The sequence below is a fragment of the Portunus trituberculatus genome, unplaced genomic scaffold (genome assembly GCF_017591435.1).
Source record: "Portunus trituberculatus isolate SZX2019 unplaced genomic scaffold, ASM1759143v1 PGA_scaffold_403__1_contigs__length_41268, whole genome shotgun sequence".
Lineage (NCBI taxonomy): Eukaryota > Metazoa > Arthropoda > Malacostraca > Decapoda > Portunidae > Portunus > Portunus trituberculatus.
Window position 1 is genome coordinate 1 of NW_025541571.1, and position 13,267 is coordinate 13,267.

Consider the following 13,267-nt stretch of genomic DNA (forward strand, 5'->3'; position numbering starts at 1 on the left):
GCTGATAAAACCATCATCAGAATGCATAAAAAGTGTTCTAAAACTGTGTGGGACAGAGCTGGCAGAAAATCCTTCTTGCCATCCATGGCAGGGCATAATGAGGTAACAGGAAGCTGCCAATAACCAACTCGCGGGAGACGGAATGAGTACACAGGAGTGGGGTCGATAGATAACTCTGCCTTGAGATTTGCAACACGTAGGCCAAAAGGTTTAGGAGACTCGGTCGAGTGACATACGCCTGCGAGCGCGAGTCCCGCAACATTGACACACAGGGGACAAAATCAGGCAGACGGTGGGTGCGAAACCAACACCGGAGCATCGAAGATTGGCGCCAGTCGAGCGGCCAGAAACCAGCATCCACTAGAAGGCTAGGTATTGAGATGTCCGAAATGCATCCGTAGCCAGCGGACCCCAGCATGATGCACGGGGTCAAACGAGCGTAGTTGTGCATCTGTTGCGGATGGATGGATGGATTTTAATTTTAGGCGCCGCAACATCTACGGTCATATGGCGCCTCTACAATAATGTAAAAAGACAAAATTGATGATAAAACAACTAAAAGCAATTAAAACCAATACCATAGCTAAAAAAAAAAAAAAAAAAACTACTGGCCTTGGGCCAGCAGACACTTTGGTCCAAGGACCTTGAGATAGATAGACACCGCTATCTCTACCGCGACAGCGGTAGAGGTAGCGGTGTCGTAACTCTATCAAACTAGGGCACTCTACCAATAGGTGCCGCACGGTAAGTGGCACCAGGCAGTCATCACAGTAAGGTTGAGGGTCCCTGGTCAACAGGTACCTCTGAGTAAGGTACGTGTGACCTATACGCAGTCGCGCCAATAAAGTCTGTAAACGTCGATCTCGAACATGGGTGTATGTCCAGTGAGGGATAGAGGAAATAGTGATCTTTCCCATTTTCGAGGTTGCGACCCCCGTTAGCCATCTCCTCTGCCAGATTGCTGCAACTGCCTCACGAATTAGAGGAAAGACATCTCGAAACGGAACAGACGCAGGAGATGGAGCGCGACTTGCTGCCTCTTTAGCGAGGCGATCTGCGTGTTCATTCCCTGGAACACCAACGTGACCAGTGTTACGGCCCGCCCGTGACATACATTACTACCATCACCTCCTCCGCTTGTTACCTCGTTCGCCACCTCTCCGCCTCCCCTTCCACGTCACCGTTTCATGAACCCTCCACGTCACCGTTTCATGAAGCCCCGCTACTGTCCCGAAGTTGGATTCACGCGGCCCCCTTTCGACTCAACCGAAAGTGTTGAGCCAGCTCTTGGCTTTCTGGATTGGGAGTTGAGATCCAAGCCTCAACCAGTGAACACAACGCCTCTTGGGTCTACCGTGGGATCAACCATCACCCAGCATTTCACCACTGCGACACCGCATAAGTATCACTTCCCCTCGTCCGTGTTTTCCACATTGCCTCTATATAGGATTAGGATTATTGTTAGGTATTAAGTTGGGTTCTTTATTGTTGTATTTATTACTGTGTTATATGTATATGTGTATGTCATTTTCCTGTGTTTCATGTTATATATCTGTGTTTCATGTTTCATGTTATATATGTGTCAATTTCATTATGGGTTATTAAAATAGCTTTTAAAGTGACCCCCTTTTGCATTTCCTCACCAGTTGAACCTGCAGTGTTTTTTTTTTATTGTTATTGTTCACCGGCTCCCTGATGCCAATCTTACCAGTTTAACCGGTGAACGTAACAATTGGCGACCGTGACAGGACCATTATAACCCACCGGCTCCCTGATGCCAATCTTACCAGTTTAACCGGTGAACGTAACAATTGGCGACCGTGACAGGACCATTATAACCCATGTTCAGTGTTCCATTTTTCCAGTGACTTTTTTTTTCTGTGATTGCTTGTGTTTCTGTGGTGTTGTGACTCTGATGTATTTTTTTTTTTCTGTGACTTACTCTCCTTTTGGGTTAAACGTGCTTCGTGACTTTCATTGGTATCGCATAGCAGTGGTAGAGCAGGAAACCAGGTAGAAAGGCGTGTTCACCGATAGCACTTATCTCTATTTTTTGCACATAGGCAGGTGTGTAATAAGTGTTATCCAAGTGTTGGGATCATCATATGTTCATGCGAACCCTCAATCCCCTCACTTCGCGGATCATTTTTTCGCTAGTTAGAATCGGCCATTTTAACTAGTCTCTCAGACTAATCCGCCTCCTTATCAATAACAAGTCTCAGTACAATTCGCTCCTCACTCTCAAGTCTCGTAACTAGAGTAATCCGGATCCCTCTTAATGCCGTAACACTCTAGTTTATCCCTCATTAGTGATTGTACTCATAAGTGTTTACTTAAGTATAATCTAGGTAATTTCCAAGGTTGCCTTTATTATCACTCTGCCAAGTTCCTCACTTAAGTAATTCGCTTATCATTTTTTTTGTTGTGGTTTAACATCTATTTAATATGGCTTCCGCTCAGTTTAACGTTGAAGATTTTTGTGCCGACCCTTCTCTGGAACAACTTAAAGATGCTAATATCAAGAAGGACCAATGGAAGACCATCGCTAAACATTTTGATGTTCCCATCACGTCTCAGATGACTAAAGAGGTCATTAAGAATGTAGTTGTTGAACATCTAGTGCAAGAAGGTCAGTTGCTAGGAAATGCCATAGAAGAGTTAACTCCCATGTCAGCCTCTACGAGGACTATAATACACAGTCCCCAGGAAGAACAGGATAAGAGTAGGATAAGTCAATGGGAAATTGAGAAGCTTAAACTAGAATACCGGATGCATGAAAAACAAATGCAACTACAGGCAGAAAAAGAAGCGAAAGAAATGCAACTACAGGCAGAAAAGGAAGAGAGAGAATTACGGGAAAGACAAATGCAACTACAGGCAGAAAAAGAAGATAAAGATAAAGAGAGAGAATTTCAGTTACAACTTAAAAGGCAGGAGAAAGAGTTAGAAATTCAGGAGTTAGCCCTACGAAATGACGCTAAGTTTAGAGGGGAAGAAATAGATATAAAGAAACAGTTAGCAAGCTTTAATCCTGCTACAGCTGCTCCGCTAGTTCCCCCTTTTGATGAATCTGATGTTGACGGGTCATTTCGCGCTTTTGAGAGCATTGCTAATAGGAATAAATGGCCCAAGGATCAGTGGGTGTCTCTCCTTGTCCCTAAGCTAGTAGGAAAAGCTTATAGGGTATACAACGGCCTTAGTGATGAGGTAGAATATGAAGAGATCAAAGGTAACATTCTACTCTATCACTTCTGATGGATACAGACACCAGTTTCGAAAGTATGTGAAACCAGAGTCTCAGGCACCTATGTTGAATTCGTTAGTGAGAAACTAAGACAATTTAAGAAATGGTTAGCCGCCCTTAACATTACCACCTTTTCGGAGTTGCTCAATCTAATGATCCTGGAAGAATGGAAGAACAAGTTACCTTTTAATATTCTGAGGCATGTGGAAGAACGGGGAGAGAGTGATCTTATGTCTGCCGCTAAAGTGGCTGATGCGTTTGCTTTGTTGATGGGATCCCTGGGTAGTAGAGGTCGTGGTTCACTATCTAATGTTAGGTCCTCCTTTGGGGAAGGTTTTGGGGGGTGCGGGTGGTAAGCCAACCGGATTCTCGCCAAATGCATATAATTCCCCCTGGTGTACATACTGTAAGAAGCCAGGTCACACGATCCAAAAATGTAGACACCCAAATTGCAAGGGTTCTCAACGTCAACTTTCTTTTGTGGCCCCTAAACCTAACACATTTGAGAACAAGAAACCAGTGGCCCTAGCTAACCCTGTCAACTCTCCTCTAGAACTTTATGACTCGTACATGTATCAAGGTAAAGTGTCCCTGACTGATGGTAAAGACAAGGCAATAAATATCAAGGTTCTGCGTGATACAGGTGCTGCCCAATCCATCTTAAGGGAAGATGTCATCCCTAACATCAAACAGGCTTTCACTGGGAGAAGGTGATCCTTACAGGTCTCGAATCACAGCTCTCCTATCCCTTGGCTAATATTAGCTTACAGTGCCCGTTCATTTCAGGAGAGGTTGAGGTAGCCATTAAACCTGGTGAACTGCCAGTACCGGGGTACATCTTGTACTGGGTAATGATCTTGCGGGTAACTTGGCTGTTCCAAACTTAATTGTTCTTGATTCTCCCTTAACAGAAAGTCCCACTAAGACCCTGGACGAAACATCCCCTCACTTCTTCCCAGTGTGTGCAGTCACCAGGTCTCAGTCCAAGTCCCCTGCCCTTTCATCACCTCCTCCACCAATGATTGCCTCTACTGACAACTTGTATAATAACATCATTTCAAAGGAGAATTTGGCTAAGATCAGACATGTTGCCAGTGAGACAAAGGATATGTCTAAATTGCCTTGTTTTTATTATCAGGAAGGAGTCCTGATGCGTGCCTACAGACCTCCTGAACTGAAACAACTAGACACCTGGTCAGAAACACATCAAGGTGTCATCCCCTTGTCTGTAAGACCAGCCATTATAGAACTAGCTCATGATGGATTGTCAGGTCATCTAGGCATCCAAAAAACCTACAAGAAGGCTCTTCAACATTTTTTTTGGCCAGGAATGAAAAAGGATGTGTCACACTATGTAAAAACATGTCACATATGTCAAATTGTGGGTAAGCCTAACGAACGCCTTGTGCCAGCTCCTCTGACGCCTATTCCAGTTCAGACGGAGCCCTTCGAAAAGATCATTCTAGACTGCGTAGGGCCCTTACCCAAAACCAAACGAGGGAATCAGTATTTGTTAACCCTCATGGATCCCACTACCAGGTACCCTGAAGCATTCCCTCTTAAGAACATCACATCAAAGACCATTGTAAAACATCTAATACATTTTTCACCTCGGTAGGAATTCCAAAACAAATTCAGTCTGACAAGGGTAGCAATTTCACTAGCCATTTTTTCCAACAGATAGTGAATGAGCTAAACATCGACCATGTTACCTCCTCGGCTTACCACCCCAATCCCAAGGCTGTCTGGAGCGGTTTCACCAAACATTAAAATCCATGATGAAGAAGTATTGCTTGGAGCATCAAGGAGACTGGGATGAAAGTATTTCTTTCCTTCTCTTCGCTTTAAGAGAATCTCCTCAAGATTCTTTAGGTTACTCCCTTTGAATTACTCTATGGTAGACAGATCAGGGGGCCTCTCAAAATATTAAAGGATCAATGGTTTACTCAAAATACTCCTTCAAGCCCCAGTGTGTCTGACTACATCAGTAACCTTAAGAATAAAATCAGTGAAGTCAGATCTTTGCTAAATCAAACTTCCTCAAATCTCAAACTAAAATGCAACAGAATTCTCTTCCCAAATCTGTCATGAGAAGTTTCAAACCAGGAGACAAGGTTTTACTTTTTCTCCCCACTCCAGGCAATGCTCTTCACAGTAAGTTCATGGGACCTTATGTTGTGGCTCAAAAACTAAGTCCATTAAATTATGTGGTCCACACTCCTGACCGTCGTAAGGATTCCCAACTAGTTCATATTAATCTAATGAAACCTTACCACTCCAGAGAACCAGAGGACGACTTGTCTCGCACTGTACCTGTATGTCTGGTAGGAGTCTGGTCCTGTGCCCCGAGGAAGAGTCCGACATCGAATTCCTCTTCTCGTCACCTAAAGGACGCCCCTCAAACAGCCAAATCATGTCCAACCTTGATGAGGTGTTTCTTTCCTTAACACCTTCACAACAGTCTGATCTTAAAAGTTATTGCTAGACTTTTCTGAAATCACAGGTGACCTTCCAGGAGTTTGTAATACTATCCAACATGACATAACATTAATATCTAATGACATCAAGCCTATAAGACAACCAGCCTATCGCATTTCACCCATTAAAAGAGACTTGATGAAAAAGAGGTAGACTATCTGCTCTGTCATCACCTTGCAGAACCTAGTATATCTCCTGGGCTTCTCCTGCCTGTTAACATCTAAGCCAGATGGTAGTAGTCGATTTTGCACCGACTACAGGAAATTAAATAAAGTGACGGTGCCAGACTCCTACCCATTGCCCTTGATAGAGGACCTTATAGATAGTATAGGAGTAGCCAAATTTGTAACCACTATAGACTTACTTAAAGGTTACTACCAGATTCCCTCTCGGACGAGGCCCAAATAATATCCGCCTTCATCACCCCCTTCGGACTATACCAATACACAGTGATGCCCTTTGGCTTGTCTAATGCTCCTGCCACCTTCCAGAGGGCTATAAATTACATCACTCAGGACTTGGAGGGAACATCTGCATATCTGGACGACCTGGTGGTGACTGCGGACGACTGGGCGACACATCTGACCCGTCTTCGGGGGCTGATGGGTCGGTTGCAGGAAGCCGGGCTTACAATCAACCTGGCCAAGTCCACCTTCGGGACTATGGTAGACAGCTCCGCAGTAAAAACGGATGCCACTGAAGGAAGGCTGCCAGACCGATAAAAAGAGGGGAAAACCACACTAAATCCAACGTCTGAGTCGGATTTGGAGCCATCAGTAAAAACAGGGATATCATCAGAATGCTTCCTTCTTGCCATCCATGGCAGGGCATAATGAGATGACAGGAAGCTGCCAATAACCAACTCGCGGGAGACGGAAAGAGTACACAGGAGTGGGGCCGATAGATAACTCTGCCATGAGATTTGCAACACGTAGGCCAAAAGGTTTAGGGAGACTCGCTCGAGTGACATACGCCTGCGAGCGCGAGTCCCGCAACATTGACACACAGGGAACAAAATCAGGCAGACGGTGGGTGCGAAACCAATACCGGAGCATCGAAGATTGGCGCCGGAGGTCGAGCGGCCAGAAACCAGCATCCACTAGAAGGCTAGGTATTGGAGATGTCCGAAATGCACCCGTAGCCAAGCGGACCCCAGCATGATGCACGGGGTCAAGCGAGCGTAGTCGTGCATCTGTTGCGGATGAATAGATCTCACAGCCGTATTCCAGCTTCGGAAGTATGAGTGTACGGTGAAGCAACAGCAACGTGTCCCTGTCCGCACCCCAAGAGGTAAGACTTAAAACCCGAAGAAGGGATAATGCCTGCCGACAAGACGCCTTAAGAGAGCGAAAATGGGGAACCCAGGTGAGACGGTTGTCAAATAAAAGGCCAAGATATCGAGTCGCCTCCACACATGAGAGGCGTCTATTAGCGAGGTATAAATCCGGGTCTGGATGGACACCACGGTTGCGACAAAAATGCATGGCTACGGTCTTCGAGGTGGAGAATCGAAAACCGTTTATGTTGGCCCAACTGGACACCCTATTGATCGCCAGTTGGAGCTTGCGCTCAATCAGTGACTTCCTAGAAGCAGCAAAAAAGATGCACAAGTCGTCCACATATAAAGAACTGTGAACGCCATCCGGTAAAGTATCTATAACACCATTTATTGCAACTGCGAATAGCGTAACACTAAGAATAATTCCCTGTGGGACACCGTCATTTAAAGCTATAGCATCGGAGAGAACACTCCGAACTCGAACCCGTAAAAAACAGCAGGAGACTGCTGCGGGAGGTCCTTGTGAAGGGGAATCCTCCTCCTTACTCAGACCTGAAGATGACGTCTCGTGGGGCAGGTCAGCCATCTCACGAGAACTTGAATGTTTTTTGTTTTTTCCTCCTTGAGTAAAACCTCCAACATTTAGAAGGTAATTTAAGAAATATACTAGAGAGCCCTTTTACATAGGTTAAAGCAAACAGTTCTTTCAGAAAAGACAATGCATGCACAAAGAAGCTGTACTTAGGCCGATTTATGTAAAAAAGAAAACACACATTTCAGTGTGAAATAAAAGGTATACATTATGGAACGTTGGCTTCGCGTTTAAGGCTGCCAGGATACGGCCACCCCCTTTGCACATTTCCCACTTATTAGCGAAATTTCGAGGGGTTTTAGACTTCCTTTGGTGTGCAAAACATCAAATATGCAAAGGGGGTGGCCGTATCTTGGCAGCCTTAAACGTGCAATTTGCTTTCTGCAACATGAAGTACAAAAAGTGATGCCTCGAATTGCTGGCATTATCCTGGGTGGTATCACCAAATTATCGCATTAGACAGGGCACATTTTCGTTGTCACTGAAACACCAACGAAAAGTGCAGTTTTAAGCCTGATGATGTTCCTCATCTCTATTTATCTTCCACAACATATAACAAAATTAGTTCTCTTTTACCTGCATTTGTGTATTTCGGCAGAATTTGGCTTCCTTTTGATGAACTCTGTTTGTGTGCTTTGTTTTTATATGCTAATTTTAAGGTGTTTCTGTATAGTATCGGTTTACCATATTACCATAGCATTTACTATTTCAGGATTCACTTCAGGTGTGACTGTCTGAGAAAGCATTTGTTATCATGTCGTCTGATACCAGTGGCAGTGGATATGAGACACCTACTGGTGTTCCAAGCAAAAAACAGAAAAGGAAGTACAGTCAAAAATATTCGAAATCCTGGGAAAATGATGAAGAATTTAAAAAGTGTCTGAAAAGCAGCAAAAAAAGTGCAAATTTCGCATATTGTGGTGTATGTAAAGTTGACTTGACAATTCAAGCTGGAAAGACTGACTTGCGAAAACATGCTAATTCAAAGAAGCACAAGGAAAACTGTGTTGTCGTGTCGAGACAACCCTCTGTATTTGACATGCCTGGATCCATTAGGAAACAAAAAGAGACTGATGCAGTGAAAACTGGTGAGATTCGGATAGCATCATTTGTCGCAGAACATGATTTACCATTTACTGTTGTTGAACACATCCCCAAGTTAATTCAAGCTATATGTACTGATTCTGAAATTGCAAAACAACTTAAATGTGGGAGAACCAAAGCAACTGCTATTGTGAAAAATGTTTGTGGTCTAGAGAGCATTTCATCACTAATTCAATGCCTACAGCAGTTCAAATTTTCCCTCATAGTAGATGAATCTACGGATAAAGGCTGTGTGAAGCACTTGTGTTTGATTGCTAGAACAATGATGAACGAGGACATTCAAGATTGTTTTCTGGGCCTCATCCCTGTACAAGATGGTTCTGCTGATGTTCTTCATGCTAACATTGTTAATTTTTTTGAAGAGAACAACATCCCATACAAAAACATGTTAGGCTTTGCAACAGATGGGGCCAATGCTATGCTTGGGCCTCATCACTCTCTGTCCTCTTTACTGAAGAATGACATTCCTAGGTTGCTTATCATGAAGTGCATATGCCACTCTTATGCTCTGTGTGCATCATACGCATGTCTAAAGTTGCCACGAGGAATTGAAGATTTAGCACGTGATGTCTACTCCTACTTTTCTTGCAGTCCAAAAAGACAAGGAACTTTTCAAGAATTTCAAGAATTTGTTCAGGCCAAGCCTCACAAGCTCCTACACCCTTGCCAGACTCGGTGGCTGTCCCTTGAGTCTGTTGTGTCTAGACTCCTGGAACAATATAATGCTCTAAGACTGTATTTCACTGATGCAGTAGTAAGCGAAAGACTTCTGGCATGTGAAAACATTTTACAGAAACTTAATGATCCAACAACAAAACTATATCTTCAGTTTCTAGAGTATGTATTACCCTTCTTCAACATGCTCAACAAACAAATGCAGTCTGAGTCACCCCAGATTCACATCCTTCGCAAGTCTGTTATAAGGTCATACACAACAATTTTGGAATGCTATCTACAAGACGATTACGCCCAGAACACGCCAGTGGAAACCATAAACCCTCGTGATCCACACAACTTCAAAGAGCTCGATTCTATGTATCTCGGTGTAGCTGTTGAAATGTCGCTATCACAGCCACATTTATTTCCTCAGCAAGCTGTACAACAGTTCAAGCTACGATGTCTGGACTTCCTTATTGAAGCTGCAGTTCAAATATCCAAGCGGTTTCCTATGCAAAATGAAACATTCAAGCATTTAGAAGCACTGGATCCAGCTGTTGTCAAAGAAAAGAGCATCCAAACACTAGCCCCCCTAATGATGAACTTTCCATCCCTTGTGAGTGACGAGAAAAGGCAAAAATTGACACCCAATGGAGGATCCTAAGAAATACACATACCACTATCGTAACTGAAAACCAAACCATGACCCCTATCAAATTATGGATGGAACTGAAGAAGACCAAGACACTTGATGAAACACCTCTTCCCAGATCTAGCTGAATTCATGTTTTCGCTCCTGTGCCTACCCCATTCTAGTGCTGCAGCAGAGAGGTTTCTCCTCCATCAACAGAATGAAAACGAAGACTAGGAATCGTCTTACTACTGCTACAATATCAGGACTGCTTCACACCAAACGCTTGATGCTTGAGAGAACTGCTACGATCTGAAGTCACCCGTTCAATGCTGAGTAAAATGAACTCTGAAATATACAAGTCAAATGATGCAGAAGACATGTAAGGTAAGAAAATCATATTTTTATAATACGGTGCTCTCTCTCTCTCTCTCTCTCTCTCTCTCTCTCTCTCTCTCTCTCTCTCTCTATATATATATATATATATATATATATATATATATACAGAATTTCCTGAAATATCCAGAATTTTTAGCCTTGGTTTCCCAGAATAGTACGGTCAGGCATCTGGCAACGCTGTATCCTATTGTCACGGCTGCCCCAATCCAAGTAAACCGGCTCGCCGCTACTCGCCGCTCTCTCCCGCCAACCTAGTGACGTCACAGTTGCCGCGCGCAGCTAAGCGGCGCATAATTTAACTCAGGTGCTCCAATATTAACACTCATCCCTTTTTTTTATTCCAGGTACCCCTATTTCCCATGCCCCTTCCCCCTGACTGCATCGAGCAGACGGTCGACGGAAGCGCCTTTCTTTGTTAAGCAGGTGGGGGTTCAGCCACCTGCGGCTGCAGCAGCTGGCTTTGCGCGTTAACATGAAGCGGGGGTTCATCTTCTACTCCCGGTTCATCTGGAGTGCCAGCTTCGTTCACTGAGAGGCTGCTGCGGTGTCTCAAGTCCCTGACGTGTCGTGGAACTCCATCAACCTCTACCACCTGCGGCGAGTTCACCCTGGTGACGACGCCGGGCTGCGATGCTGAGGTGCAGCGCTCGCCCCGCCTCCGAACCCACACTGCATCGCAGTCTCGTACTCGGTACCGGTAAATACCACTCACGGGAGCTGATGCCACAGTTTCGTCCCGGGGCGTCACGTTGTACAGGTGGACTGCCTCAGCAACGGAGCAGCCCTTCCTCGCTGCTATCACCTTCACCGTGCGATGGTTCCTTTCCACGATGCCGTTACCAGACGGTGCGTATGCCCCTCTGAAGCGCAGCGTCACGCCCCAGCGCGCCGCGAAAGCTGCGAATCGCCGGCCTCGGAAGACAAGTTGTCACAGAGCAGTTCCGCCGGCGCTCCTCGCTCGCAGAAGACTTGTTCCAGGTGACTGACGACGGTGTCCGCATCTGGACGACGTAAGTACCGCCACACAGCAGTCGACAAGGGACAGGTAGGCGCTACCGAGGTAGTGGGTAACATCTGTCGCCAGACGCCACCACGTCTCGGTCACACTCAATGACCCGTGCTGCCACTTCGCCGGCGCTGGGTCGATCTTGCGGCATACCTCACACTGCCGCACAGTAGTACGTGCTTCAGCACGCGTCACTGCTCGTGAGATGTCACGTCGTGCAAAGAAGAGTGTGCGTCGCACGCCTGGATGGCCAGCACGTATGTGAACGTCAGCGACACTCGCCACGCTGCTATCGACTGCTAGCTGCTGATGCTGCTGCTACCCTGCTACACTCACTGCCGATCCGTCTTTGTCACCTCGCACCCACTCCCCTGGGATTTCCGTGAGGGCGTCGGCGCGGTTCTCTGAGGAGCGTACGAGCGTCACAAACATGACCAGCTCAAGTTCGTCACCAGCTGCCGGATGACATCTACCCGACGGCGAATCAGCATCTCCCCATGAGCCTTGGTGCGAAGACGTGCCCGGCCACTCAGCGCATCGTCAATCCAGCGGTAGACAGTCGCAGAGTCTGTTCGCAGATCGATGGTTCGCATGCCCCACGCGATGGCCAGATTGACGCCACGAACTGCTGCGTCCAGCTCAGCCATGTTAATATGGGAGCTCTCATCTCTTCTAATCCAGCATGCGTCCTCGATGGCAGCTCCTTGCGGTGTTTCCACAACAACACCGGCAGCGATAGAGCTGGCGTCGGTCCACACCACTGCCTGGTCTCCATGCACGCACCATTGCCCACAGCACGGATCTTCCTTGGACAGCCCGCTTGACACGTACTCCATCTGCTCGCACAGCGCGTCATCCCCGTCACGTCGTCCAGCCCCGGGTACTAGCGTTCACCTGCCGTTTTATCCATGCCACTGCCGGTCGCAGCCAGCCGCCCACCGGCAAATGAGCGATCAGTCGCCCGCACCACGCAAACACTGCACGGCGGGTCACTTGTTTCGGTGGCGCGGCAACTGCGTTGTCTCGCGTCCATTGCAGTTCCCCGTTCACCGGACGTACGCGTAGACCCAGCAAGCGTGCCCCGTCCGCCACACGGACTGGCTGTTTACACTCCAGCCCGTAACTCGCGAAGTGTGCAGCAACCTGCTCTGCACTGACCAGGTCTTCATTCACGAGCAGGTCGTCTACGTACGGCAAAACTGCTTGTTCGATCTTAGAGTCTTGAGCCAGGATGGTTTTGACAACTGCTTTCATAACTTGTGGAGCGATGTTGAGGCCAAATCCAAGGCGCGTTAAGCAGTACCGCCGACCTCTCACTATCACGGTCTGGAAAGGCCACAACTGCTGATCTACACGCACCTGTAGATACGTCTTGCGTAGGTCGAGGACGGACACGTTCTCTCCATGCCGGCGCCACTTCCTTAGTTGGTCAGAGCATACGTCGCTGTCGGCAGTGAACGCAGTCACGCAGTCATTTAGCTCACGGTAATCGAGTACGGGCCGCACCTTACCGCCATTGTTCTGCCGCACTGCCATGAGCGGTAGGAGCCCCGAGGTGCCCGTGCAGCTGCTCATCGTGAGGTACAAGCCAACCACTTGTAATCCACGACTCCAGCTCCTGGCAGAACGCCTGTTGCATGGAAAGGGCACGTTGTACTGCTCCACTGTGTTGCCGAGACAGTCAGGGCAGCACCATTCGTCCACTTCACGTGACGATCCACGTCCGACTCACTGTGTTGAACTGCACGCTGAAGTCAGGGGCGTCCACCACCAATGGCGCAGGGCAGCGGTGCACACAACCGTCGCTGTCCAGCGCCGCAGAATTGAACATCAGAGGCAGACTTCACCGTGACTCCACCAAGTGCCTCGATGCCTGC

General features: G+C 46.9%; 2 protein-coding genes across 2 annotated transcripts; one reads left to right on the top strand and one right to left on the bottom strand.

The window, feature by feature from the left end:
- The first annotated feature begins 8,347 nt into the window (after positions 1-8,347).
- On the top strand, positions 8,348-10,018 carry LOC123500554. The gene has a single exon (XM_045249243.1). The coding sequence runs from the start codon at positions 8,348-8,350 to the stop codon at positions 10,016-10,018; it is 1,671 nt and encodes a 556-aa protein (XP_045105178.1).
- Positions 10,019-10,799: 781 nt separating this feature from the next.
- LOC123500556 lies at positions 10,800-12,226 on the bottom strand. The gene is made up of 3 exons (XM_045249245.1): positions 11,821-12,226; positions 11,411-11,632; positions 10,800-11,281 (listed from the first exon to the last, which is right to left on the bottom strand). Exons 1-3 carry the CDS (start codon positions 12,224-12,226, stop codon positions 10,800-10,802), a joined length of 1,110 nt encoding a protein of 369 aa, XP_045105180.1.
- Between the last annotated feature and the right edge of the window lie 1,041 nt (positions 12,227-13,267).